General features: G+C 43.9%; 3 protein-coding genes and 2 non-coding genes across 5 annotated transcripts; 4 read left to right on the top strand and 1 right to left on the bottom strand.

Annotated features, from left to right (window-relative positions):
- The first annotated feature begins 2,428 nt into the window (after positions 1-2,428).
- Positions 2,429-3,896, top strand: OOEP (oocyte expressed protein). Its single transcript, XM_090282665.1, has 3 exons — positions 2,429-2,672; positions 2,890-3,069; positions 3,439-3,896. Exons 1-3 carry the CDS (start codon positions 2,486-2,488, stop codon positions 3,516-3,518), a joined length of 447 nt encoding a protein of 148 aa, XP_090138791.1. The 5' UTR covers positions 2,429-2,485; the 3' UTR covers positions 3,519-3,896.
- Positions 3,897-6,439: 2,543 nt separating this feature from the next.
- Positions 6,440-6,567, top strand: LOC150007308 (small nucleolar RNA SNORA33). Its single transcript, XR_016512180.1, has one exon. It is a non-coding gene; the product is annotated as a small nucleolar RNA SNORA33 (small nucleolar RNA).
- A 1,047-nt stretch (positions 6,568-7,614) lies between these two features.
- Positions 7,615-7,721, top strand: LOC150007307 (U6 spliceosomal RNA). The gene has a single exon (XR_016512041.1). It is a non-coding gene; the product is annotated as a U6 spliceosomal RNA (small nuclear RNA).
- A 4,101-nt stretch (positions 7,722-11,822) lies between these two features.
- Positions 11,823-13,066, bottom strand: KHDC3L (KH domain containing 3 like, subcortical maternal complex member). The gene is made up of 3 exons (XM_090280811.1): positions 12,898-13,066; positions 12,441-12,711; positions 11,823-12,306 (listed from the first exon to the last, which is right to left on the bottom strand). Exons 1-3 carry the CDS (start codon positions 13,064-13,066, stop codon positions 11,823-11,825), a joined length of 924 nt encoding a protein of 307 aa, XP_090136937.1.
- An 8,568-nt stretch (positions 13,067-21,634) lies between these two features.
- Positions 21,635-22,613, top strand: DPPA5 (developmental pluripotency associated 5). Its single transcript, XM_090280506.1, has 3 exons — positions 21,635-21,746; positions 21,830-22,009; positions 22,455-22,613. The coding sequence occupies exons 1-3, from the start codon at positions 21,635-21,637 to the stop codon at positions 22,511-22,513; spliced, it is 351 nt and encodes a 116-aa protein (XP_090136632.1). The 3' UTR covers positions 22,514-22,613.
- The last annotated feature ends 740 nt before the right edge of the window (positions 22,614-23,353 follow it).

Below are 23,353 nucleotides of genomic sequence, written 5' to 3'. Positions count from 1 at the left end.
TGTAATAATTCATTACTGCAAACCAGTCTGTGACTAACTCATGCTACACGTAGGAGTCTGAAAAATTGCAAGGAGTTCATATGAAGTTGTCTCAGATTGAATGCATCCTTGAGAGAATGGTTCAAGCAAAAAATTACCAGGGTATAAAAAGAAGAAATTACTTTTGGCCAAAATGGAAGTGTACACAGACACGCTGTGTCTCCCTCCACAACTAAGAAGGAATACAACTACCTCAAAACTAGAAACAACCATAAGTTCCAGAAAATCAAACTGCGTGGAAGTCCAGCAGACAAAGCTATAAAGACGAAATACTCATCCAGACAGGTAAGAGGGGTGGAGCTGGAGAGGAGAGGACATGGTGTGGTGGTGGCGGCGGCAGTGGTAGCAGCAGCGGCAGGTTGGCAGAAAACGCAGTCACACGTTTTAAAGTAAGGAGGGACACCTGGGGAGCTTTCCCAGCTTCTCACTGGACCTCGCAGTTCACGGTCCCAGCACCGGGGAAAATCAAGCCTCATTGTTTCTGACTGTGCAGACTAGTGGGGATTGGCATGGAGGCAGAAACTGCCAGTCTAAGCAGAGTCCGCTTGTTTAAAGGGTCCCCACGGTCCTAGAACATCGCAGACCCACCCACTCTGGGAATGACAGCCAGGGCAGCAGCTAGAGGGGTGCCAGTCCAGTGAGGAAGTGGGAGAGGTGCCTGGGAAAGGGATGAGTGTTAGGCAGGCGGCATTGTTCCCTCTCGGACCCCTCCCCCACATACAGAGCCACAACGTGGTGAAACAGGTCACCCTGTACTGACGAATTCCTACTGGTCTGCCCCTTACAACGTAACAGGAGTGACAGCTCTACCTGGGACACAGAGGCAAACAAACACAGAAGCCTGTCAGAATGAGGAGACAGAGAAGTATGGCCCAAAAGGGGAAATGGATCAAGATTCCAGTGGAAGAACTAAATGATGAGGAGATAGCCAACCTAACAGCTGCAGAATTCAAAACACTGGTGATAAAGATGCTCACAGGCTTGATAGATATGCTTGAGTATGGCAAATGCATAAGAGAAGAAGTGAAGCAAAGTGAAACGAAGGAAAAGCCACACAAAACCAATGGTGAAGGGAAGGAAACCGGGGTTCAAATCAATGATTTGGAACATAAGGAAGAAAAGAACAGTCAACCAGTGCAGAATGAGGAAGCAAAAATTGAAAAAAATGAGGAAAACCTCCCAAATTTTGTGAAGGAGATGGACATACAGGTCTGGGAAGCACGGAGGGTCCTGGGCGAGCTGGACCCCGAGGGGACCACACCAGGATGCATCATGATTGAGATGCCAAAGGTGAAAGATAAAGACAGAGTCCTAGGGGCAGTAAGAGAAAGGTGGAGAGTTGCCTACAGGGGGGTGCCTATAGGACTATCAGCTGATTTCTCAGAGGACACTTTGCAGGCAGGAAGGGACTGGCAAGCAGTATTTAATGTGATGAAAAGCAACCTACAACCAAGATTACTCTATCCAGCAAAGCTATCATTTGGAATGGAAGGGCAGATGAAGTGCTTCCCAGACAAGGTGAAGTTAAAGGAGTTCATCATCACCAAGCCAGTATTATATGAAATGTCAAAGGGACTTACTTAAGAAAATGAAGATCAAAACTATGAACACTAAAATGACAACAAACTCACAACTATCAACAACTGAATCTAAAAAATAAAAATAAAATCCAACTAAGCAAACCAGAATAGAAACAGAATCATAGGTATGGGGACCATTTGGAGGGTTATCAGCTGGGAGGGGGGAGGGGAGAAATGGAGAAATGGTACAGGGACTAAGAGGCATACTTGGTTGGTACAAAATAGACAGGGGGATGTTAAGAATAATATAGGAAAGGATGAAGCCAAAGAACTTATATGCACAACCCATGGACATGAACTAAGGGGGGTGGGATTACTGGGCAGAGGGGAGCAAAGGGGAAAATAATTGGAACTACTGTAACAACATAATCAATAAAATATACTTTAAAAAAAAGAGGAAATTATTTCCCTACATAATGCCCAATTAAAAAAATTAATCCCAGATGGTACAAGGATTTAAATGTTAAGATATAAACTTCAGCATTCTTAGTTGAAAATACAGTGAATTTTTTTAGACCTCAAGTGGGGAGAGGATTTCTTAACAAAATTCACCAATTCAAACCACACTGTTAGCTATGTGCAGGGGCAGCAAGCAGCCTTTGAGCTAAGTGATACCTTACTTGCCAGAGATGACTGCGGAGCACTTCTGAGACCCAGCTGGAGCCAAATACCAATTTTAGGACGCAAAGGAAGTCCTGGTGGTTAATGCAGAACAGGAAGCGCTCCACAGCGCCTCACCCCCCGCGCTTAGCTGGCCGGGCAACACCCGAAGGGGCGGGGCTGGCTGGAAACCTCAAAAGCCCGGCACAGGCTTAGCGCCTCATTGGAGTTCCCCTATAGCTCGCTCTGCGGCTGCTGGTCCTAGCATGGCTGACCAGCCAGGTGTTGCGGTCCAGGGGGACCAATGGACGTCTGCACAGTCCCTGGACTGGCTGCTGAGGATACCACTTCCACTCCCACGGATTCGCACACGGCCGTGGTGGTTTCCTGTGCAGGAACTGAGAGACCCGTTGGTGTTTTACCTGGAGGCATGGCTGGCTGACTCGATCTTCGGTGAGCGACCCCAGGCGTGCAGGTGGCTTAGCGTCCTTCAGTCACAGAGAGGCCTGGCAGGGCAGCTCTCTCAGGTCTCTGCCAAACTCGTGGGCCACGTTTGACTCCGTGATGCCAGCTTCCAGCTCTTCCCTTTCCCGAACGACATTCCCTTCAAATCTAGCTCCCCTTGACTTTCGACTGTGCTGCCCCTCAGAGTCTCTGTTTTCTTGTTTAGGCCCAGAGGGAGCCATAATTCCGGAAATAGAGTGGATGAACCAGGTCCTGCTGACGGTGGACAGAGTAGAGTCTGGGAACTTAGTTGAAATCACCGTCTTCGGACAGCCCCGTGTACAAAATCGGGTGAAGAGCATGCTCCTGAACTTGGCATCTAGGCACCGCGAACATCGTGCTCGAGGTGAGGGTCTTTGAAACCTGCATGTGGAGGGAGCCGCGGGTAAACCACCTGGCCTCACCTGGCTTCCTTCCAGCCTGTCTTACCTTCCCAATGCTCTTTGCAGTGTCCCAACTCCAGTATGCTGCATGCATTTCCTGGGCATCATTTTGTGAAGAGTCCAAGTAGGAACTTGGGGGAGTAGGCTGAGATCTGACGCTTTAGGCCCATCACTGCCCATGTGTGCCTCAGTCTGGTTACACCACTACTTATAGATCCCAAGTTGAGAACTATCACCCTGAGAAATGATGTTGCCAGCACCGCTCCCCTACTCCTCCCCCAACCCCCACAATGACAGTAATTTTGAAACAGTGAGCGTTTTTGTTTATCCAGATGAGAAGATGAAACAACTTGAGGAGTTTTTGAAGACCCATGCGTCAGGTCCCCAGACTCCCCAGCCTCCTGTTGCATAAGCACTGTCAGGAGCATTGCAAGAACAGGCCTGCTTCTGCTATTCAAGTTCAAAAGAAGCAAGTATCCTTAAATCTCAGCATTCTTTTTTCCTTTTACTTGATGGATAGTGATTTGATTATTTTGATGCAAATGTGAATGCTGTTGTAGTAAAGAAATGAATTCCCTTTTTGTTCAATGGCATAAAGGTCTTTGCTTACTTAAAATTTAGCAGATTTACACAAGATTGACTGTTAATGCATGTCTTGATGTGTGGGGTAGGTAAAAGGCCTGATAGGTAGTGATTTTATTTTTGTTTCTTAGTTTCCACCATTTTGAAACTACTAACCCTTTTATAAGTTTATGGTCAGAGTCAGGCCCTCATGCACAGGAGGCAAAGATGCAGGGTCAATATGCTTTGGGTTTTTTTTTGTTTGTTTGTTTGCTTCATTTGTTCTCAAACATCAGCATGTGTGAAAATCACCTTGGGAGCTTGCTGAAACAGTTTAAGGCTCCTCAAGTGATTCCGATTCAGTACATTGAGCCCATGCATTTGCATTTCTAACAAGCTCATAGATGATTCCAATGATTCTGCTTTGAGGCTCTCACTTGGAAGCTGCTGCTGGTTTGGCCCCTGAGTTGCACCAAGTGTGCATTTTCTTAGCGTGGAGCCTCCCTCTGTGCACGTTGGCATGTGTTCCAACAGGAAAGCCAGAGCCATTAGCATTAATTCTGCTGGTGCTGGGATTCACCAAAGAAGAGCCAGGATCCTGGGCAGCTCTGCCAACAGGTGTTCTGTCCCCAGGCTGGCTTCTCTCCTTTCCCCCTGAGACCTGCACAGGTGTCCTGCACCAGCTGGTTTGTTTTTCCATTACTGGTTACAATGCTATGGCCAGTTTGTGCAAAACAGTCCCAACGTCTTTCTATCTCCACTTTCTCCACTTTCAGAGCAGAATTCTTGTGGGGAGAGGTTGCCAAGAACTCTGTGGCTTCAGACATAAAGTTTGAGTTCATTTAACTCATGCAGTTTTTTACCCCTTAACAGTAAATGATTTCAGCTGTTTGCAAGAGTTTTTAAACACATCTTATAAAATATGCTTCTTTGATTACAGGTGATAAAGATCATGGTCCTACTTTGCTTCACATTTTTGTAAAATGCTTTACATTTTTCTTTATTCATTCCTATCATTACTTCTTTCAACCCTGAATATAATGGTTTTTATTACCCGTGTAAGCTTTTGTAACAAATAATGGTCCATTTATAACATTTTCTACCTCTTTGCTTAAATTTTTTGCATATGACAAATTATGAGTTAAATCAATTATTGTTTTCTGTATGATTTTTCCCTCATCCTCATCCCTTACTTTTAAACTTAGGACCTCCTGCTTTTTCTCATTCTGTAGAAATTTTATATATTTCTGCAGTTTTTTTCTAATGGGATTTCTACAAAACCACTTTTGGACATTTTGGACTGCATTTGGAGGAAGAGGGTTATGCTTTAAATTCATTCCAATTTCCCCCAAATTACTCAAAATTAAATTACTAAATGATCCTGTACTCCGTACCCCCATTACCTCAGGATATGAGTGTATTGAGTTGGCCAAAAGTCCATTACCTTTTTTCCGTATATAAGACACATTTTTCATTTTTACCAATAATTTGATTTGGATATTTTGAGTATGTCAGCTATCTCCTGCTATTAGCTTCCAGTGGGTAGAGGCCAGGGGTTCTTCCAATGCATAAGGCAGCTCCACTGCAAAGAATTACTTGGCCAAAATGTCAATGGCGCCAAGAAACTTCGCAAATCACTTTTGACACGTTTGATCAGTCACAGCACCTTCTCCATACCCTGCACAAATCTTGTGTTTCAGTTGCATTTTTACCTTTCTTGAAATAATAAAGCATAATATACTGAAAATGTTGTGTATATTCTTCCATCTTCAACATTAAAATGGCTTGACAAAAATTCACCAATTTTGATATGACAGCTGTCACAATACAATCTAACAAAATTGTTTTGAATGAAGTTAAAGACAAAGCACTATGAGAGCCATCTTATGGAAAAAATGTAACCAACTTTTTGGCCAACCCAATATTTGGAGATAGGTCCTTTAAAGAGGTAATTCGGGTAAAATGAGGTTATATGGGTGGGCCTTTTCCAATATGACTGGTGTCTTTATAAGAAGAGGAAATATGGACACAGATAGGTGGAGTACAGAGGAAAGACAATGTGAGGACACAGCAAGAAGGCAGCCATCTGCAAGCTAAGGAGAGAGGCCTCAGAAGAAACCAAACCTGCTAACACCTGGGTCTTGGACTTGTAGCCTCCAGAACTTTGAGAAAAATAAATATCTGTTGTTTAAGCCACCCAGTCTGTTATTTTGTTATGGCATCTTTTGCAAATTAATACAACATGTATTATGGTTTTTCTGTGCTCCCTTTCATCTGTGCGAATACAGTATTTTTATTACCTTCATAATCTTTAATATATCTAAAAAGTAATTGCTCTGTCATTCTACCTATCAGAATTTGGGGGTGGTAATATCTATATGTTTGTTTGAGCTTGTATCACATACCAGGCCTTGTGCCACGCACCTAAGCAGCATGCTTAATGTCAAAGAGCTAGGATGTGGGGAGGTGTGAAATTTGAACCAAAACATTGTTTCTAGGATCCACATTCTTACCTCTACACTATACTTTCCCACTAGCTTTTATTTTTCTGTGTAGCTGAATTTAAACTCATTTGTTATTTTGATTTCTTTTAAAGAGGCATTAGAATAAACCTCTTAATTTGTGAAAAATCCACAATAATTTGAGAAGACAATATTTTTTCCAACAAGTTGCTAAAATATTTACTAGTACCACATTCAAAATAAAAATAGCAATATTAATTTTTCTGAGGATAAACATAATGTTCAATATTTTAAAAAATAAAGCAGTGTAAAGCCAGTCACTTAGTCTGCTTACCTGAATGTTTTTCTGCAGAAGTTTAGAGAAAGCTGGCAATAGTAAAGCTATGTTATGAGCCTTAAAGACATTGAACTCTTTAAGCCCTGAAAATAGCTATAAGAAAAAGGTGACTGGGATATGGCGGGAAACACCACACAGGTGCACACACAGTGAAGAAGGCAGCTGTCTGCAAACCAAGGAGAGAGGCTTCAGGAGAAACCAAACTTGTCAACACTTTGATCTTAGGCTTCCAGCCATTAGAACTGTGAGAAAATAAATTTATTATTATTCTTAAAAAGGCAATGTATAAAGTATTAAAATATTCAAATTTTAATTTTCCATAAATTGCCTTCAAGTACCATTCTATAACTCCAAATATTTTTACTATTGTTTTAGTATGTGTTATGTTGATGCAGTGCATTCATAAAAAAGTATGCATATCCTAAGTGTGAAAGTTCACCAAACAATACAAAGGGAGCACATCCATTTAGCCAACACCCAAAGAGGAAAAAAACATTACCAGCACTCCAGAAGGATCTATTTGCATCCTCCCCAAGGGTAGCTACTATCCTGACTTAACTACAAATGGAATTGTAAGATTTATCCATGCTGCAATTAGTTATAGTTCCATTATATGAATAAACCATACTTTATAGTTTCCTCTCCTGCTGATGTACATCTTGATTGTTTCCTATTTGGGCCTATAATGAATAGTGCTATGGAAATTCTTGAACATGATTTTTGGTGCATACATATAGGCATTTCTATTGAGTATGCATCTAAGATTGGAATTGCTGGATTATAGAATGTACATAAATTCAAAATTGCCTAGGTGATTGAACCAATTCACATTCCTTCCAGCAGTGTATCAGACTTCCAATTGCTCTATGTCCACAATCAGAATTTTTATTTTAGGAACTTTGGGTATTACTGTTACTGAACTGCAATTTAAAAAATTTTATTTGCTGCCCTGGTTGTGTTGCTCATTTGGTTGGAGCACCATTCTGATGTGCCAAGGTGGAGGGTTCAATCTCCCATCAGGGCACATACAAGAAGTAACCAATAAGTGCATAAATAAGTGGAACAACAAATCAATATTTCTTTCTCTGTCTCTCCCTTCCTTTCTCTAAAATCAATCAATTAAAAAATTTATTTTAAATTTAATTGCTGCGCTAGCTTCAGCAGCACATATACTAAAATTGGAATGATACAGAGAAGATTAGCATGGTCCATGTGCAAGGATGACATGCAAATTTGTGAAGCATTCTATATTAAAAAAATTAACTGCTTAATTTGTTACAATTTACATACTATAAAATTTTGAGTGTATAATTCAAAAAATGTTTTTAGTAAATTTATGAGCTATGCCACCATCACCACAAACCAATTTTGGAATCACTCCCAAAAATTTAGTGCAGTTACAATCAATCATCACTACTGTCTCCACCCCAGGCAATCAATATGCTTTTTGTCTCTACAAAGTTGCCTTTTTTGAACACTTAATATAAATGGAATAATGAAAAAGTATTCTTTTGAAGTTGGCTTAAAAAACATCTAATTGGAATATCTGCTTTTTGATTGGAAGATTTTGTCCAATCAAATTTAATGTAATTACCAATATGATTGGATTTGTCTGCCATTGTGCTATTTGTTTCCTATTGTCTTTTTTTGTTCTTTTCACTCATGATTTTGTGTTAAATTTTTTATATTTTTCTTTGAGAGTGTGTTTATTAAAGCTGGGGACAGTGAAACAAGGAAGGGCCTAGGGTAGAAGAAGCAACAGGAGAGAGCCTAGGTGGGGCTGCTTTGGCTCTCTAGAAATATGGGAAAGAAGTGAGCCAAGGCAAGGCTGCTGTCAACTCACTGGAGAGTCAGAGAAATGGGGCCCTTGGGGACAGATTCAGGGGGTTAGCCTGGGATGAGCTGCTGCTGCCACCCATTGCTCCCGTGGTTGCAAGTCTCCTGGGGTCCCTTAGAATTTAGGAGATGCATGCCTGTGGGGGAAGTAAAGAGGGAAAGGAAAGATGAGGGTGTGTTCTCCAGGAAGGAGAGCAGGCTCTTATATTTCATTTAATTACTGTTTTTTTTTTCTTATTTGCCCTAGGGATTATAAAAATCTTATTACATTCTACTTCAGCTTAATGAACATTTAAAAAATTTTTATTTTTAGAAAGAGGGAAAGAGAGGGAGAAAAAGGGAGAGAAACATCAATGTGTGGTTGCCTCTCGAGTGCCCCCAACTGCAGACCTGGCCCCTAACCCAGGCATGTGCCCTGACTGGGAATCAAACCAGTGAACCTTTGGTTCCCAGGCCAGCACTCAATCCACTGAGCCACACCAGCCAGGGCTATTTTGATTTGTTTTTTGTCCCATTCTTCATTATTTTAAAAGGCCTTATTTTGATCAAAAGTGTGGAGATGAGAAATTCTGATGAGGGAAATAGTGCCAACCTGGCTTAAAATGGAGCTAAAGGAAAACGTTGAGATAGGCTGTCATGTGTGCTTGACAGCTAAACTCAAAATTTTTTACAAGTTCTGTCAACAATGAGCTTTTTTTCTTTGATACCTCTAGTCAGCCTGATCAAAAACTGTTCAGACTTCAGACTGACTTCTTTACTAGCCATCAATGATTTTACCTGCAAAAATGTACAAAAAAGAATCACTGTTTTCTAGATTTCTATTGGTTTTGCCCTTGCTCCTTGATAACCTTCCATGACTAACTTGTGCCTCAGTTACCAGTCTTCCCATCTTATTTACCATCTTTTAACTGGTAAAATACACACTACCATGTAGTTTAAAGAATAAAATGAGCACTCTAGTGTACCTGAATAAAACCAATATTTTTGGAAGCCATCTACATATACCTTTTCCCTTAATCATTTTTCTTTGTATTTTAACATGCTCCTTCATTTGGGAAAAAAAAGACCAAGACTGCCAGTTTGAACTTTGAGAGGAGGCTTGCCCTTCTATGAAGCTACACGGTTAAAATAGTGGGGTAGATAATGAAAAAGAAATTTAAAATGTGACACATATGGACAAAATGGATTGGTATAACATTGAGTTTGGGTGAATATAGTGAAAATAACTTTCATATTGTGTAGTGGGTAAATACATTGATATGGCCATTTTGTATAGCAGTTTGGCAGTAAATTTTAAAGGTGCTCATTCTTTAGCTCAGCAATTTCACTTCTAGGAAGCTCTCCCATAGAAATACAGGGTGGTGCAAAAATAGGTTTACAGTTATTTGTATGGAAAATACAATAATAATACAAGAATAAGCTCTGTGTTTTGCGTACTCACAACTGTAAACCTGCTTTTGCCCCACCTCGTATTCCAACATGAACACAAAGATGCAAGTAGAACTTCAATGCAGCAGTTTGTAACTGAGAAATCTGGGAAACTAATCAACCAGTAATAAGGGAAATGTTAAAGTGTACCCATACCGAAGATAATCAAGCTGCTGGAAGAAAAAAAGGTACTTCTACATAATGTCACATACAAGTTAAATTATTAAAAGTGATTTCTTGTAAGAGTACATTTGAGAGGGCAGATAGGGAGGTCTATGAAATAGGGACTTTGATTTGGGTCAAAACTCAGATGGTGCTAGTTCATGTCCTGTTTTGAGAAAGTGATTAATACCTTTCTTTAAAAACAAAACAAAACAACAAAACACTAGCCCCGACCAGTGTGGCTCAGTTTGCTGGGCATCCTCCCACAAAGCAAAAGGTCACAGGTTAGATTCCTGGTCAGGATACATGCCTCGGTAGTGGGTTAGGTTGTGTACAAGAGGCAACTGAATGATGTTTCTCACATGAACTATTTCTCTTTTTTCCCTTCCCTTCCCCTTTCCCTAAAGGTAAATTAAAATTTTTTTTCTTTTTAAGCACTATACATGCACAAAGAATTTTATGTGTAACTACAACTAAGTGCTTTTATTTCAAGTTCAACTTTATTTTCCTTCGCTTTCTCCAACCTGGAACCAAAGGTGTTTACTGTATCTTACCAGACCCCCCAACCTCCAAATCATTTCCTGTATGTATGTGTGTAGGGAATTTTTGTGGAAGTTTTGGAATAGTTACAAAGGCTTCTAAATGTTCCCATTGGCTTGCTACTTGCTGCTCAGTAATCTTACTTGCAAAGGAGAGAATCTGCAGTTCTGGTCATGTGGGTACTACTTGTTGTGTGTGTGGGGGGGGGATCAACATTGAATCTCGTTTACTCTGTAGCCTCAACTGAAACTTTGAGTCTACATTGATGTTGGGTCTGGAAGTACCTAGGCTTTTCTTGCTTCTTCTAAAAATGGTTAATAACTTATTGTAAATTCAGCTTTGTATCTTTATTCTTATAAAATAAATGCTTATTTAAAATTGGAGTGATCATCTATTAATGTTAACCAAAGGGTCTATGATAGACATAATACTCCCTCGTCTTTAAAGGCAGGTTTCCTTGAATGTTTAAAGTATTCCTAACACTAAGATTGGTGCTTGCTATTGTTTTTTAATCTGAGCACCCAGCTGTAACAGTTTGCTTCCTTTTAGCAGGCTCCGGTGTCCAAGTTGCCAGGAACCAAGAAGCCACACCCGAGAGGTGCTAATTATCATTACAACGGCATTCATTAATATGTAAATGTATCGAATTAACATGTTAAAGACCTAAAATTTACACTACAAGTCAAATATACTTCAATTTAAAAACTGGACCAAGAGTGCCCGGCGACAGCTGGTTGCTCCGTTTGAGTCACTATCACTGTTTTACGTCTCGAAGGCCAGATGAAGCAGGCAAGACTTGAGGACCACAGCAGAGCAGTGCAGGCTCTTTTCCCCAGTTTTACCTCCCCTTGCCCACGGTTGCCCGAGCTGGGAAGTCGCTGCTTGCAGCGCGGCACCGTATACCCAGCCTGCCCGGATTAGAACCAAGTTTTCCAATCCTTGGCACTTTTGACTAAAAACACCGCGGGTTTGGAGAGGTTTCCCTGTGAGGACAAGCTCGATGGGCCGGAGAAGGCCCGGCAAACCCAGGTGTACGCAGTTAAGGAGCTCGAGGGAAGCACCTGTCAATGAGGACTGCAGCCTCCGGCGGCTAGAAATCCAACAGGTCTCACCTGCTTATAAATGCAAAGCAACCTAGAGCAGATGTTGGTTGTTGGAGAAAGGTGCCTCTCCCTCCCTTTCTACGTGCCAATCAACAGACGGTAGGGAAATTTGATTCTTTATTAAGGAATTTCAATTTGTTAGGACTTTTTGAATTCGTGTTTGCAAACATTTAACATTGGGGAGTGAGGAGGTGAGGAGGGGAATCCAAGAGCAACTCACACCATCCTCCAGATGGGGGTTTCCACTTGAACCTTGCCTAGCTCTCGCTACCGGCCCCAAAATGACTTCATATCTTGGGAACCGGGCCTTGGGAAGCGTTGGGGGACCGCTGGGTCGCCGCCTCCCGGACTGCGTCCGGGGACCGCTGGGTCGCCGCCTCCCGGGCAGCGTCGGGGGACCGCTGGGTCGCCGCCTCCCGGGCAGCTTCGGGGGACCGCTGGGTCGCCGCCTCCCGGGCAGCTTCGGGGGACCGCTGGGTCGCCGCTTCCCGGGCAGCTTCGGGGGACCGCTGGGTCGCCGCCTCCCGGGCAGCTTCGGGGGACCGCTGGGTCGCCGCCTCCCGGGCAGCTTCGGGGGACCGCTGGGTCGCCGCTTCCCGGGCAGCGTCGGGGGACCGCTGGGTCACCGCCTCCCGGGCAGCGTCGGGGGACCGCTGGGTCGCCGCCTCCCGGGCAGCTTCAGGGGACCGCTGGGTCTCGGTCTCCTGCGCGGCTTTGCTCTCTGAGCCTGGAAGAAGAGCAGTGTGAGAAAACCGCACCTGTGTCCCCATACTCTCTCCACAAAAGGAGTCATCGTACGGGCTGAGGGGGGTGGGAGCCCATAATCTGAGAGCACGGGGGTCAACTTGACTTCCAGATTCGTTGCAAAGAGAAAGCCCCCTCCCAGAGGACTAAAAGGTTGAGACGGCTGCAAGGGCACATCCAGGAAGCATGAGGATCCCTCCCAAGGAACCCAAGATCTGTCCAGGGGTCCCCTCACTATTCCCAGTCCCGTACTTTGAGCCCGGAGTTGGCGGTGATAGCAAGCCAAGTTCATGATCATCTTGGACACGTCCTTTTGGTAAGAAGGCCGACCAAATATCAAGATCTCAGCCTCGCCTTCAGGGTCCCATTGATTAATGCGTAGCAGGGTCTGAGACACACACTCGACGTGCGGAATGTGCTCTCCGCCCAGGCCTGTGCGGGAGGGAAAGAGGCTGGGACAAGGGAAAGGGATGCAACAGGAGTGGGAGGCAGCAGGTGTCACTCGATTGCAGCCAGGGCCACAGAAGGGGCTCGCCCTGAGGTGCGGTCAGCCTGGGGGTGGGGTTGGTAGGAGTTTGGGAAGGAGGCCGCACTGGCTTCCCCTCTCTGGCCACTCACCAAAGATCGCTTCCACCAGCCACGCCTCGAGATGAACTGCCTTCGGACTCTTAAGGTACTCGGAGTGGAACCAGTAGGGCTGTTTGGTGATGTTACTGAGCACCTGGAATAGCGTCCCTTCCCGCTGTTCCAGCTGCACCAGCGTCGGAAACCGCTTGGGGGTGACCATGCTGCGGCAAGCCTCGCAGGGAGAGGCGGCTTAGAAAGCCGGAAGGTGGCAGTTGGGCCTGGCTGCCTCAGTTGCTCTCAGGCCTGGGTCTTATTTCAAGGACTTGTGGCAAGCCCCTCCCCATCCGCGCCTTCTCATTGGATTCCAGGCCCGGCTTCTTTCCAAGATCGCAAGGGTGCTCAGGTGGGCTCTCAACTGCGGGTTCTGCCTGGACCCGCCCTTTCCCCAACATTTTGGGAGGGAGAAGCAGAGCTCCATTGCCGTAGGGAAGATCCAACAACAGGAAAATATCCTCAGAGAAGCAAGCTGATATTTTCGGGACCCCGGATGCTTTTCAGACAGTTCTAATGGAACTATTTTAACATTTAACATTCCTAAAGGGTTGGAATAACTTTTTAAATGGAAAACCCAGTTAAACACACACACACACACACACGAAGCAAAACCTCAAAAGAGTAAGAAAGGTATTCAAGGGCTAAAGTCCCCCACTTCCTCCAGAACCCTGATCAATGAGTTCCCTCCCCAGAGGTCACCACATTTCCAGCTTCTTCCCTAACTTGTTAGAGACAGCTGAGCACAACTAACGGCAGGTGGTCCTTGTGGTTTGGATATTAGAAGGGAGCCCTTTGAAATTTCTGATGCCTTAATTCTCTAACAATTATATTTCCATTTCTTGATTTTTCTATCAAGCTTAAAGCATTACTTATTAACTGCTACTCAGGAAGGTGAAGCTATATAGCTCTCACATCAGTTGTTAGGATGTCATGCCCAGACCCAGGGAAATGAGATCCCCAGAATTCACTCAGCCTCATCCTTGAGTCCTCTGTAGGAGATCTGTTGGCCAAAGAAGGGCATGAGAAGTTTGCAAGTGTCTGACAGGGTCCAAACTCTTAAGACCTAAGCATAATATAAATTAAGAGCCAACAAAGGGCAAAATCAATTAAAAATTTCATTGGATGGACTTTTAAACTTCCATAGGTAGGCAGAAGAAATAGGTGAATATATAACTGAGACCCAAGGATCTGGGGTCTATAACTGTCTCCCCTGGAGCTTGTGGAATTACTAACATAGCAACTATAAATTGAAACTTGAGGTCTCATGAGTGTTGCCAAGAAGAATCCAATCCAGGAAGCATCCCCATGAAAATCTCTAGTCTGAAGTCTATCTCATACTAAAATTATATAGGATAATATTATTGTTCGTTAGTTGACATAGAGGATACTTGCAGTTCTATGCATGTTAGTCCTGTGTTTTTCCCTTAAGTCTTTATAGCTATACATTTTACATTTAATTTGCTAATACAACACAGTCTTGATTACTATAGCTATAATAATTAAATTTAGGCAGACTGATATTTTTCTTTTCAAAATTGTTTTAGCTATTTTAGTTCCTTAGCCTTTTCATATAAATTTTAAAATAGTCTAAAGCTACATAAAATAAAAAAAAAATACTCTAGTCTATGTCTACAAAAAAATCGTGCTGACATTTTGATAGGAATTGCATTAAGCCTGTATATCAATTTAGAGAGAACTGATAGAGGACAAGGTAGAAATAAAGGAGGTTATGTACTTCTGAAGAAAGAAAGCATCTGAGATGGAGAGAAAGTGGTGAGGGGGATTATATTTGAAGCTTCACAACCCCTCTGATAGTAGACTATATCCTGGAGGCTGAGGATTCAGACAGACCTGGAAGTCATAACACTCTTTGGAGTTGCTAACTGGTTTCCACAGGGCTACTGATGTCCACAGGTGTGTTTTGTTGTACTCAACATTTTTTTAAATTTAATTTTTGAGTCAGATGTCAACATTATAAAAATGGGAAGCTTCATATAAAAATTGGAATGTCTGGCAGTCTGGGGGTTCACATCCCTGTATGGCAATTGACCAATGGTAATGAATAGTTCCCCTTTTATCATGGAACTGGGAGGAGGGACCTGGTAGAGTCAGGGGTAAGGCATGCTATTTATTTATTTTTATTTTAAAGATTTTATTTATTTATTTATTTATTTATTTATTTATTTTTTTTACTATGCTATCTGAATATTTTATTTTATTTTTTAAATTTTTTTATTTTGGTTTTTCAATTACAGTTGTCCCCTTTTCCCCCAATTTCTCTCCCCCACCCAACCCACCCCCTCTCCCACAATCATATCCCTCCCCGTTGTCCATGTCCATGAGTCTTTCATACAGGCTCTTTAATTAAACCCTTCCCTTACTTATCCCCCTTCTCTCCCTCTCCCCTCCCCCCTATTGACTGCTATTCTGCTCTTTGTTCTATTTAGTTCCTTTGTTTGTGTTGTTCTTTAGTTTCCTGTATTAGGTGATATCATATGGTATTTTTCTTTCTTTGCCTGGCTTATTTCACTAAGCATAATTCTCTCTAGTTCCATCCATGTTGTTGCAAATGGCAGGAGTTCCTTCTTTCTTTCTGCTACATAGTATTCCATTGTATTTATTTTTGAGAGAGGGTAAGGGAGGGAGAAAGAGGGAAGAGAGTGAGAAACATCGATTGGTTGCCTCTCATGATTGCCCCTACCAGGGACCAATCTCCCCCCGCCCCCATGCCTCCCTCCCAAACCCAGGCCTGTGCCCTGACTAGGAATTGAACTGGTGACTTTTTGCAATGCCCAATCAACTGAGCCACACCAGTAAGGGCAAGACAGGCTATTTAAATGATTCCCTCATGTTGAAAAGGTATGAAGACTAAGACATTAAAACAGCACGTGTTTTTATACAGAGCTTGAGAGCACTCATTAGAAAACTTGCTAATTACCTCACACTTTTCTATCTACTGAGTTTTATCTTCTAGATATGGTCTTAGGTAGGTAGTTGAAGTATCTATAACCTTGCTACCCAAAATTTGATCCTTTAACTAGCAGCGTCAGCATCGTCTGGGAAGTTGTTAAAAATGAAGAATCCTAGGCCTGCTCCAGATCCACTGAACCTGCAATTAACTAGATCCCCAAGAATGTAAAGTACAGCATAAGAAATATAGTTAATAGCTCTGGCTGGTGTGGCTCAGTAGATTGAGGGTCAGCCTATGAACCAGAAGGTAGCTGGTTCAATTCCTGATCAGGGCACATGCCTGGGTTGTGGGCCAGGTCCCCAGCTGGGGGTGTGCAGGAGGCAACCAGTCGGTGTTTCTCTCACACATCAATGTGTCACTCCCTATCATTGTTCCTTCCTCCCCCTGTCTAAAAGTAAATTTTAAAAACCTTAAAAAAATAAATATAGTCAATAATAACTATGTATGATGCTAGAAGGGTACTGGAAACAACAAGGAGGACTTTGTAAAGTTCAACATACAATTGTCTAGCCACTATGCTGTATACCTGAAACTAATACAAAATGACATTGAATAAGATTGAAAAATTTAAAAAGAAAAAGTTAACAAGATCCCAAAGTGACTTTTATACATTCAAGCTTGAGGCGCTCTTTAAAGCTTCAGGGAGTGTTATGTAAAAAACCCATGGAACAACTGATTCTAGTTGGTTGGAGTATAAATTAAAACTGATTTATTTTTAATTATAATGCTTTACAATAAAGTAACAACTGAAATCTAGGACAAAAATTGTTCTCAATTCTAGCATCCAATCAAGTAAACTCCCCCTCCAAAAAAGTTCAAGGGACATTTAAAAAACAAACAAACAAACAAAAATTGGTCAAGAAATAGCTAGAGTATTAAAAATTCGTCTGTCCTTTCATCTATAATCCTTTTTGTGGGCGTCGATCTTATATACTCCCAAATATGGCTAATGAGCCATATAGCCTTCTCACTAATGCAAGGCAGTGTATAAATGGAAGCCAACAAAATCTGATAGTAAACTTGGATTGAATATCATAGAGCCTTAATGGCAATTTAAGTAAGATGTAAATTTGCAGAGTACAATCTATTCTATCGAAAAATTCTCACTCTCCTGTTCTAGCCAGGTCGTCCTCCCCCTCTCTCTCCAAGTTTTAAGATGTGGATGCATTGAGCCCCCTCCCCCATGGATTACAGAGAGTAAGAAAGAGTATGTCCCCCGACAGTCCTGGAATTGCTAGAGAAGTTGAGGTAGGTATGCAGCAGGGAGTCAGTCAGTGATTGCCATTGCTTTGGTTCCTAAACTAGCCTTGAAATTGGGCTGTCTGGATAGGCTGGGCCTGCAGGAAGGGGCGGGGTTCTCTCTGAACTACAGTGCCTCGGTCACTCCCCGGTCCCATGTTTACCTGGTGCCCACCAAAAGAGCGCGTGCTTTCTCTGACCAGGGCCTGGGCATGGCTGAAGCCCAATAGAACAAGTTGAAACAGAAGCGCGCTTAGAATAGAGGTGGTTCGCTCTCCCTGGCTGCAGCCCGCGCACTTACGGACTCTGAGAGTAACGCATGGCTAAGTGCCCACCTATGGAGAGACAGAGAGTGGATCCCGGGCCTTCCCTACGGTGGTGAACCTCCTGTCTGTGCCCCTCTTAGCAGTCCTTCCTAGAGGCTCAATCTGTGCTTAGAGCCAGGCTCCGCGGGTTCCATTCTGTATGGTCGGACCCTGACCAGCAACCTGAGGTCTCCACCAAGCTTACAGCCTTGATCTCCCCAGGTCTGGGCACTGCCCCCTCTTAGGCTCTTCCGGAGGCTGCATGAGGTGCTTCTAGACTTGAAAGTGGCAGACCCCCACGGGCAACGCTCAGATCACCATTATCGACACCTGTAGCACAGGAAGTGAGTAGAATGGCTGCTGCGGGTCATGGCTAGCAGGAACCTCGACAGCCGCTTCCGAAGTAAGGGCTTCTGTCTGATCCCCAACGCCGCCTTTCCTAACTGTCAGGGAATCTTGGCTCGGGCAGTGGCCGGACATTGTCCTTAGGAACGGAGGAGCTAGAAGCGTGCCCAGATTGAGCGCATGGGAGGAATCGTGGGACCCTGCCTCACGTAGAAATTTCCCTTCTCCACCCGAGCGAGTAGTGCGAGTTCCCTGTCGGGGTCATGGGGGCTTGTGTATTCCCAGAACTGGGCGCTCCTTTTAGGCAATGAGGTGTGGGTGCTTTATTTATTTTTATTTTATTTTTAGAGAGAGAGGAAGGGAGGGAGAAAAAGAGGGAGAGTAACATCGATGTGCGAAACATTTACTGGTTGCCTCTCGTACGCCCCCAACTGGGGTCCTGGCCCGCAACGCAGGCCTGCGCGCCATGACCTGGAATCTAACCTGTGACTTTTCAGTTGGCAGGCTGGCTGCGGTCAACTCACCGAGCCACACCAGCCCGGACGAAGTGCCGACATTTTTGCGAGTCATGAGAGTCATGAGTGCGCTGGGTGTGCACCGGGATCCTGGAGAACACTTCTGGCTGAAGCCAAAGAGACTGAACTGATTGACAGAAGTTCCGGTCTGCATAGGCTAGATATCCTGGATGTTTACAGCCGCGAGAGCGAAGCTCGCGCGGGTTGTAGTCCCCTTTCCTAGCTTAACCCTTGGAGAGACCCAAGATAATGGGATAGAACCTTGCACAGGGGACAGAGCGGGGAGAAAGAAGATGAACTGGTCTAGGATATCTGGGCTGCCGTGACTGCTCTGGACGTGTGGAACCATTTCCTTGAAACTCCCTTAAAATTCTGAGCCCAGGGCCCTGCGGAGGTTCCCTGCACACAGCCTCCGACAAAAGCCTTTTCTTGAAAAAGTCGAGGAGTGGAACGCTGTTGTGGAGACTGTCTTTCCTGAGGCAGTGTCCCCAATATTCTGCAGCCTTGTCTCAGTTTGGGCCCTGAGGAACTTTCTGGATGGTTGGAAGGAGTGACCCTCTAGGGATCTGGCCCTGCTATCTGCTCTGGGGTCTCCTCTGTCCCACACTGCCATGCCTTGGGGTGGCTGGGTGGAAGGAAGCTGGATCTCCGTCCAGGTATAGCTGACTAGGACATGCCTGGAGTTTCCAGAAAGCCAGGGGGTGAGACCTGGGTGCCTCTGACAACTCTGGTTCAGTGCACCTGGCACTTACCTACTTTATCTCTGAGGCAGGTGGTGGAGGATATCCATGATCTTCCAATGAACCACCACTTTGACCTCCTGCTGCCCAGCAATCAAAGTACTGGCCCAGCAGGCCAAGTAATCCAGTAAGAAAAAGGGAGGCTACGGTGGATACAAATATTCCAGGTCCTCTGGATGGAGTTCCTACTTGTTTCAAATGAAAAGCTGCAGGCAGGTAATATTCAGCACTGAAAGTGAATTTTTCGTGGCTTAATTTCATATATACTCATAGCCATTACTCAGGGTCAGACTGGGAAGCTAAAAGTTTGCCTGAAGACACAAACAATTTATTTCTGGGAGATAACAAAATTAAGATAGGTATCGCCAAAGCGGGAAGGAGTTGGTGCGGGACCTTTTTGAGAAGAGGCCAGGGAGGGGGATCTAAGTCCCAATAAATCACACCACTCTCCAACCAGACCCCCAAACCAGCTATTTGTGAATCTGAAATTCTAGGTTTAAAATGTGTAAATGAAAAAGCAACAAGGCATCCATAGTCACTTATTCCAGTGGCAAAGCAAACAAACAATTGAAAGTCATTGGAGTGAGGAAACAGGCTCTTATAAACTGCTGATGTGACATACCTGAGTTGATGCCTTTGTATATGAGCTCTTTAGAAGGGATATTAATCATTACTATTGAAAAATTTTTTGATGATGATACTTTTTGAGCCAGTAGTATAAGTCTCTGTACAGTTGTACAAATTTATAATGTCTGTATAGTTTGCAGACTTATCTCTAATACCCTTAAATTGGATACAATTCCCACACCCTTCTGTCTGCTTATTTAAATACTGTATTAAACTTCCAGCAAAGGAAATGGTGTGTGTGTGTGTGCGTGCGTGCACGCATGCTTGTTTGTGTATTTGATTTAGAAAGCATGGTAAGGGGAAGTCCTCACTGCGGAGATGGGTTATACCCTCCCCCAAGTTACTTTTTATTAGCTACCTGACACACTAGTACTTTATCTCCTCCATTTCATTAAAATTCAAAACTATGGAAGAGTAGTGTCCTTTACTAAGAACCAACTGTTGATATTTGTCACATTAGCTCTCTATATACATAGAAAATGATGGGGTTTCATTTTTTAAGGGGCTGAATTATTTGTAAGTAAATTGTATCAACACTTCACATATTCAGCATGATTTTTGTGAAAAAAGAACCTCTTACATAATAAAAACATTTATTACTCTAGAAGTTCTGTTATAGAACATACAATCAAATATTATTTTATAATATAGTCTATATGAAAATTTTTCCCATTGTCCTGAAATGTTCTTTCTTTGATTCAGGGTTTTGTTCATGCATAGCATTTAGTTGTCTCTTTATGAATAATATACTCTTCTGCTTTTTTTGTTTTCATGACACTGACAACCCAGGAGTCCATTTGTTTCATTATTGGTGATGCTAATGTTGGTCTTTGATTAAGGTGGTGTCTGTCTTTTCTATTTTAAAGGAAGATTTTCTCCTTTGTAATTTATAATTTGTAGGCTAGGACTTAGACACCTTTTGCATATCCAGTTCCTTAATAAACTTTCATTTGAGAGTTATAGCTATTTTTTTCATGAGTTTATTACACCGGTGGTTGCAAAAGAACCCATAGTTTTTCATTGATTGTGATGAAATCTGCCCTAAAAAATGGTCTTAATAGCCAGCTGAGGGGGTATTAGATGTTACCAGAACATGGCCTCGGAAAAAACCAGCTTCATCTCCATCTATGACGCTCTAAACATTGAAATCATATCCTCATTGGGTGAATCTAGTACATCCCTTCAAGCCATATATCTATATTTAAAATTAATATACAAGTTTATTCAGAACCAGAAACCTGGACCACACAGTTTTGTTCCACTGGCCAAGCAGATAAGCTTCGAAAACGGTGTAGATTCAAAAGTTCCAGACCCTAGGGCTTCAAGCAACTCGAACCGTGGGAGCACTTTAGAAACCCCATTACATCCCTTGAAGATAATGATTTTTTTGTATCTCATTTTCCTCTTTGTTAAGTGGCAGGAATCACTCCCGAGTTCCCAGAAGTTTCAGGGGTCGCCTGAGATGTGAAGACCCTGGGTCCAGTCCCCATAGGCCGGAGGGAAACGGACCCTCCTTTGGAATGTGGGAGGATGGAAACTTAATTTGGTAGCTTCTGGATGGTTCTCGCACCCTCAAACCTAGACTTCCGCTTTCCAGGGTTCAGGCCCGACCACTCGTTCCTGGGGGAAGAGTCGTGCCATCATCCCATGCACTCCCAAGTCCCAGGGCTTCTAGTACAGAAGAAGCGAGTCGATGCAAGAGGACACCGGAAACCCTTGTAAACTTGGAGACAGCTGGGCCCACCAGTGCGCTGCAGAGGGTAAAGAAGGTCACCCGGTTGACCAGAGCGCAGGCAGGCAGGCAGGCAGGCAGGCATGGGAGCGGGCAAGTGGAGTACTGTGAGCCCGGGATTGGGCTGCCAGATCGGAGCCGGGCCTTCCGGGGCGGGGCTTGTTTGTGGGCGGGACCTGCCCAGGTGTTCAAGTTTCTCGCGCTCCGTCGTTCCGGGCTACTTTAACTCGGAGCGTGGTTTTCGTTTCGAGGCACTCAAGATGGGGACGCTGCCAAAACGGAGAGATATCCCACCGTGGGTGAAAGTTCCTGAAGACTTGAAAGATCCCGAGGTATTCCAGATCCAGACGCAGTTGCTGGAAGCCATGTTTGGTGAGTGACCCAGTCCTGACTCAGGTGCCTCGACCCTGGTGTCTTTGGCCGGGGCCTGAGCGCTCATCTTTTGCCCTAAACAGGCCCAGGCGGATCTCGAATCCCATATATCGAGCAAGTGAGCAAAGCCATGCTTGAGCTGAAGGTTCTGGAATCCTCGAACCTCACCGAGGTCGTGGTTTACGGCAATTACATGTATAAGCTCCGAACCAAGTGGATGCTGCAGTCCATGGCCGAGAGGCACCGCCTGAGGCAGGAGCGAGGTGAGAGACCCTTTACGAGGTGGTGCGGAAGGGGAAGAGGAACACCACTTCACTCCCTCCCCTTCAGTCCGTCTCACTCCTCCAATTCTATTCCCTCCGGCTGCCACCACACCTCGGGAATCCTGGGTGTCTGGGCTGCACCTGAGACTCCTTTGGTAGTACCATCGGCTGGTCCTAGGGACCCTGGACTAAGAACTGTGATGAGAGGTTGCCCGGGGTTGGCCTCATAGGGTAGACTTTTCTGAGATATCAACCCAGGCTACCCCCACCCCACCCCACCCCCGGTCCCCCAGCTTCTTGGAGGCTGTTGGAATGGGCCCAGTGGCCCCACGTTCTGAGGTTCCTCAGAACCTCAGGCAGAATGGCCAGGAAGTTGAAAGAGGCTGTGAACTGGCCAGGCCCTTGCCGTCTCCTCACACACATTTACTATTGCTTTCTTGTGCAGGGATGCTCAAACTTGAGGAAGCCATGAATGCCCTGGAGCTAGACCCTGCCATGAAATGAGGCCAGTTTGCAACCAACGCACCTGGGACCAGGATGTGAACAGTAGTCTGTGGCCAGAGCTGGCGTGGATCTGTCCTGGTTTAAACTGTGCTTCAGCTTGACAAGGGAAAACAACTTGGGTGGGTTTCTGCATTTGCCTCTGAATCCTGATGTGAATTTTTCCCAAGGTTGCTAATTAAAAAATAAAATTTTAAATGAATAGTGCCTTGACATGTGGTTGGAAGTATTTGAGATAACATTACAACTAAGGTGGATCTTGTACTTAAGCCTTTATTGAACCCCCAAAGCAAGGTGTAGAGGTCCAAGAGCACACTTGGCAAGGGTAAAAAAGGAGGGCGAGATCTAGGAGCCAAGTTTTGAGATGCAGCTCCAATCAAAAACTGGTCAGTCTAGGGGAGATGTGATATTGTCTGGAACTGACCTGGAGACCTAAAAATAATAACTTTATATTAGGTTAATATAACATATAAAATGAAAACCAAATATTATCCAAAACAAATACAAAAGTGCCAGTACCTTCTCATTGTAGCAGTTTTATTTACTTATTTAAAAATTTATGTGTCTATTTTTTTTAGATAGAAAAGAAGGGAGAAAGAGAAGGAGAGAAACAGTGATGTGTGTGAGAGACATTGGGGGATGTGCCCCGACCCAGCATGTGCCCTGCCTGACCAGAAATCAAACTGGCAACTTTTTGATTTGCAGGCTGGTGCTCAACCCACTGAACCACACCAGTTAGGGTTAATGTAGCAGTGCTATATCCCTGTAAACTTAATAGAAGACTGCTAGCTGAGTTCTTATCTGCATTCAGTCTGCTGCAGAATGTTTTTTAGATTGGAGTTT

This window comes from Furipterus horrens, unplaced genomic scaffold (genome assembly GCF_987537825.1).
Source record: "Furipterus horrens unplaced genomic scaffold, mFurHor1.1.pri manual_scaffold_6, whole genome shotgun sequence".
Lineage (NCBI taxonomy): Eukaryota > Metazoa > Chordata > Mammalia > Chiroptera > Furipteridae > Furipterus > Furipterus horrens.
This window is presented reverse-complemented; position numbering and strand designations above follow the sequence as displayed.